Source organism: Aethalodelphis obliquidens, unplaced genomic scaffold (genome assembly GCF_003676395.1).
Source record: "Aethalodelphis obliquidens isolate GAN/ISIS:26980383/991018 unplaced genomic scaffold, ASM367639v1 scaffold18, whole genome shotgun sequence".
NCBI lineage: Eukaryota > Metazoa > Chordata > Mammalia > Artiodactyla > Delphinidae > Aethalodelphis > Aethalodelphis obliquidens.
This window is the reverse complement of record NW_020837962.1, coordinates 4,344,039-4,349,457: the sequence shown is the minus strand read 5'-3', so window position 1 is coordinate 4,349,457 and position 5,419 is coordinate 4,344,039. Positions and strand designations below refer to the sequence as shown.

Here is a 5,419-nt window from a genome sequence, read left to right as displayed (position 1 = left end):
GTGTCCGTGCACACACACACACAAATTTGAAGGCCAAGAGAATGGTGGGAAATTCCCAGGCCTTTACTTCAACTCCCTTCCCCATCACTTTTCTGGCCTTCAGGTGCCTTGGGGAAGGCCAGTGGGGACTCACCAGGCTTGAAGGGGGTGGGATTCTCTCTTGGTTAAAATCTCTGCTTCCTTCTCAAGTTAGAAGCCTGGTTGCTCTACAACTTAGGGTTGAGGTATAGAGGCCAGGATCCCACGGAGGCTACTGCCAGAGAGGCTGTGGGCAAGCCACCTAGCTTCTGTGAGCCTTCGTTTCCCCCTTTGTAGAACAGTATTTACAGGGTGTGGGTACATGGGATACTCCCTTTAAAGCTCTTAGGTCAGAACCTGGCTGAGTATTTCTTAGCTGCTTTATAAAGATCGACCTCTTGGTGAATACCCTCTGTGAGCCAGGTATTGCGGGAGGCCCTGGGAGGACAAAGTCTTCTGACAACTGGTCTTGATTTACAGGATTGCTTGGTTTAGGATTTGTGGATTTGACTGATTGGGGACATGCAATTTTTAGGGAGCAATTCCATTTCTAGAAAGTTATCTGAAACATGCACAAAGATTTAGCTCTAGATAGGTTCACAGTAGCGACTTATAAAGTGAAAAACTGGAAATAGCCTAATGTCCACCTCTAGGATATTGGTTAGGTAGGTGATGAGACAAATAGAATCTTAACGCAGTCATTCAAGAGGACGCAGAGGGATATTTGTTGATATGGAAAGATGTTTATTATTAAGTGAAAGTAATATACAAAACAATATTTGTGTATAAAAATATATATACACATGTATATAGTTTAAAACCTGAATGCTAATACACCAATAGTGGGTAGATATCTCTGAGTGATTTTTACAATTCTTTTCTTATTCTAGATTTCCTTTTCTAAATTTTCTACAATGAACGTGCATTCCTTTTGTGAAAAATATAGTAATATATCTTATTAACTTTTGAATTATTTTGTTATTAAAATATAATAAATAAAAATAGTAATAAAAGAAAGGGCAATTTTACTAGCTGTTCCTGTCCCTCTTTACAGCCTTATCTCTCGACTCGATTCTTGATAACTCCCAATAAACATAGGCTCACCATTGCTACAATCCATTTCAGTATTTGCAGGTTATTTGTTAGCCTCAGAGAACCGTACTAGGCAAGGCGATATAAAGATGAATACTCACATTCTCCAGATGATTTGCGTGCACGCCAAATTTTGAGGTGCCTGGAAACAGGGAGTTCTGTACCTCCCTCCATTTATTTTTTTCTCTTTTAATTCATTTCATCCATTCCTAGCTTGCGGGTCGGTTATTTACTTTACGTACGCCTGCGCACTCCTGGGGTGGGAGTGGGGCCGCTCTGTCCGGCGGCCCCGCCTCCCAACGCCGACCACTGGCCGGCTCCGCCAGCGCGCCCTGATTGGTGGCTGCGGACCGGGTCTCGCCGCTCATCAAGGTTGGCGGGAAAGAGGAGGCGGGGCAGAATGGCGGCGGCGCCCACTGCCTCCTCGCCCGGCGGGTGCCCCACGGCTGTGAGGCTGCCGCGGTCGCCGCCGCTCAAGGTTCTGGCGGAGCAGCTGCGGCGCGACGCGGAGGGCTGTCCGGGCGCGTGGCGGCTGTCGCGGGAGGCGGCGGGCCGCGGGCTGCTGGAGCTGACGGCCGTATGGATGCAGGGCACGGTGTTGGCGGCGGGCGGCGGCGAGGCGCGGCTGCGGGACCCGAGCGGGGCCTTCTCGGTTTGCGGCCTGGAGCGGGTGCCGCGCGGGCGGCCCTGCCTCGTCCCAGGTAACAGCCGGAGTCGACACCGCGGCTGACCCTGGGTTTGTACCGCCCTCGGGCGGGGCCTGGCCGTCCCACCTCCCGGTGTTTGCGGTGCTGGTCCCCCGCCTCGATACCCTTTTCTTCCCTCCCCTCCCCAACCAAGCGCCACCCAAGCAGTTCTGACGATAAGCATCACCTGCAGGCCATTCAAAAAATAGTTTCTGAGGACTCCACCAGCCCTCCCAGCTGGAGTCTCCGGGGGAGGGACCCCCAGCATGTGTATTTGTTAACAGAGTCCCTTCCCCACGGGTGATTTTTTTTCTCCCTATCAAGTTTTGGAAAATATCATAGTGGGGAACTTGGTTCATCCCTAACGACTCTACTCAAATGTACCTTCCTTTGGGAAGCTCTCCCCAGTTCCCAGGAATGAGGAGCCCTGCTGTACCCCTCCTTCGTGGGACTGTCTTAGGCTGTAGTTCACTACTGTTTCCTTTTAAACCAGTGGTGCGGCAAATTTGAGCCTGCATCCGACTCACCCTGAGGGCTTGTTAAGACTGACGGCTGGGCACCACCCTCAGAGTTTGAGTCTGTTGGTCTGGGCGGGGCTGAGAATTTGCGTTTCTAACCAGCTTCCAGGTGCTGCTGGTGCCGGTGGCCTGGGGGCCACACTTTGAGAACCACTGGGCCAGACTATGGCAGGGCGGGCTCTGTGTCTTTCTGACAACCATTCTCAGTATTAGGTTGAACTTTTTCTGGCCCTGGCCCTTTCTGGCTGAGCTCCCAGGAGCGCTTTTCTTAACCTTTCTGGACCCCTTACCAAAGGGACCAATAATTCCTGCCTGTTGTGTGGATTCAATACATTTTAAAAATGTCCTTACCACAGCTCCTAGGCCATAGTGACCGATGTTTTTTTACTAGGCAGTGCTCCTGCACGCTTGTCACCCCACCCTGGCGCCATCCTTCAGCCTCCCTCTCTGTCTGCCCTCCATTGCAATGTTAGTCTAGCACAAGATCGGCAAACTACAGGCTGCCACCTGTTTTTGCACGGCCCATGAGCTAAAAATGTTTTCAAATGGTTAAAAAAAACCCAGAAGATTTCATGACATGGGAAAAGTATCAATATATGAAATTCAAATATCCGTGTCCATAAGTAAAGTTTTATTGGGGCACCGTCATTTAGGTATCGTCTAGGGCTGTTTTCCCATTACAGCTACAGATCTGAATAGTTGCAACAGAGACGCGATGGCCTCAAAGCCTGAAATATTTAGTATCTGGCCCTTTACAGAAAAAGTTTGCCACCCTTGGCGTAGCATGTAGCACGAGGTGTTTGGTGTGCTGGTCCCCAGGCAATGCTCTTTGAAGGCAAGCTGGGGCTGTCTCCCATGTCTGGCCCCAGCCCTGGCATAAGGTTGGCACCAGTAGGTACCTGAGTGGGCATTGCACGTTGGTGAACCCATCTGACTTACCTACTGGCCTGTGTGCCTGGGCCGTACCATTTCCTCTTGCTAATTAATACCAGGGCTTGATTGACAAGTCTGACGCTGGCTTCAGGTAGGGAGCCTGAAGAGTAAGCAGGCCACTGAAACAAAGTGATGTCGTGGGCGCAGAAGAGGGACAACTGATCCAGGCCTGTATGGTCAGGGTGAAGGCCTGATAGAAGGGAGCGGTGTGATGGGGAAGGAGAAGGAGAGACAGTGAAGAGACACTCTGGCTGGGGGAGAGAGTGTGGGTAGAATGAACCAGACTAGTAACCAGGTGGTCTGTTCTTGGGAGGAAAGAGCTCAGGCCTTTGAGTTCACCCGTATAGTTGTGTTATACGCCTTGGTGTATGTAGGTTTTGAGTACGTGGATTCTGTGTTTACCTCGCCTGTTGGGACTGTCTGTGGGCTTGTTCTTCCTTTCCAGGGTCTTCAGTCATTTTCTGAGGGCTCCATCTCCACCAGCTTTTTAGGCCCATTCAGAGGGTATGACAAGTGTATTTTCAGAATGAGCCTCTGTCGCTGAGGAACCCCACGTTACTTGCTCAGGTAGAATGTAGGGATGGGCTCAGGGAAACCTTAGTACGCCGTGCCAGGAGCTGATAGACCAGAGGGTAAGGTGTCAGCCTGCCTGGCTTCCTTCAGTCAGAGCCCCAGGCCCGAGTACAAACCCAGTCCTGATGTTGGAAGCAGTGTGATTAAAGCAGCCTCGCAGGGGCACTCAGTGGGGGCTGGCGACGTGCCTGCTCTTCCTGCTGTGTTTGGGGTTTTTTACACAGTTGAGTTTTGTGTGGTTAAGACTGGCCATTTTTGCTTTCAAGGAGAGCCACTTCCCCAAGGGAATGGGAATAGCGTCGTGGTTAATATGTCACTAGATCCTTGTGATGGCAGCCTGCCCTCTTGTTGATTTGCTTGTGTATGCCCAGCTGGCGGCAGGAGGTGGCAGGCATTGGTCCCAGGCAGTTGCAATAACGGTGGCATGGGGGTGCTACCACCTGCCCAGCTCTTTTGGCAACATAAAGGGAAAATTGGATTTGCTTTGGGGCTGTCAGGGGTTGTCTTTGCAGAAGGGGGACCAGTCCTGTGCACAGAGACCAGTCACAGGCTCTGGCATGGAGCAAGGAACAGGGAGAAGAGAAAAGCTCGGGTTTTCAGGCCCCGCCTTAGAGCAGTCTGTCTAATTACAACTCTTCCTCTGATGTGAGAGACTCTTCCACTCTTTGGGCGTGATAGCTTTATGCAGTGTGCTGTGATTTTGTTTTAGCATTTTATTTTATTTTAATATTTGTTTATTTGGTTGTGTGGGGTCTTAGTTGCGGCTCACTGGCTCCTTAGTTGGGGCACGTGAACTCTTAGTTGTGTTATGCATGTGGGATCTAGTTCCCTGACCAGGGATCGAACCCGGGTCCCCTGCACTGGAAGTGCAGAGTCCTGTCCACTGCGCCACCAGGGAAGTCCCTGTTTTAGCATTTTAAAACCAGAAACCAAAGAAGATACAAATGTCATTCTCCAGGTTAAATGCGGAATTTGTTGGCAATATATGTATTTTGACCACTAGCTGCCTTGGCACTTTGGTATCTACTCTCTGCTTTTTTTTTTGTCTCCAGTTTGCCTCCCTGATAAATTTAAGCCCTCTCAAGGACTTCAGGTGTCTGTTTTGTTTTTATCTTCTCTATCAATGTGAACTTTACCACTGGGCTTTTCTTCTTCTAGGAAAGTATGTGATGGTGATGGGAGTGGTTCAGGCCTGCAAACCGGAGCCACGCCTGCAGGCTGTGAAGATGACAGATCTTTCTGATAATCCCCTCCATGAAAGCATGTGGGAGCTGGAAGTGGAAGATTTACACAGGAATATTCCTTAGAGGATGTTGGAAACGTCGATAAAAACAACCGAAATTCAGAAACAACTTAGGTTCTTATACCGTATGGATTTCATGGACATCACTCAATATGTATTTCTCAAAAGTTTATCAGAGAGCTTTGCTTCGAGGAGTCTGGATGTAGGATTTCTAAATGCTGGGACACTCCAGTGAACTCAGCCCCTGCTGCCCCTTGCTATGACTGTTTGCTGATGAAAAGCAGATGTTTTGTTCTCTTTTTCCTCTCCTTTTTTTTTTTTTTTTTTTTTTTTTTTTTTTTTTTTTTTTTTTTTTT

The 5,419-nt window shown here is 49.3% G+C and overlaps 1 protein-coding gene across 1 annotated transcript; it reads left to right on the top strand.

The window, feature by feature from the left end:
* The first annotated feature begins 1,447 nt into the window (after nt 1–1,447).
* RMI2 (RecQ mediated genome instability 2) lies at nt 1,448–5,372 on the top strand. Its single transcript, XM_027117400.1, has 2 exons — nt 1,448–1,811; nt 4,979–5,372. Exons 1-2 carry the CDS (start codon nt 1,511–1,513, stop codon nt 5,125–5,127), a joined length of 450 nt encoding a protein of 149 aa, XP_026973201.1. The 5' UTR covers nt 1,448–1,510; the 3' UTR covers nt 5,128–5,372.
* The last annotated feature ends 47 nt before the right edge of the window (nt 5,373–5,419 follow it).

Coding starts and splice junctions, on each gene's coding strand:
- RMI2 (XM_027117400.1), top strand. CDS start 1,511: ATGGCGGCGGCGCCCACTGCCTCCTCGCCCGGCGGGTGCCCCACGGCT. Junction 1,812..4,978: donor GCGGCCCTGCCTCGTCCCAG/GTAACAGCCGGA, acceptor TTCTTCTTCTAG/GAAAGTATGTGATGGTGATG.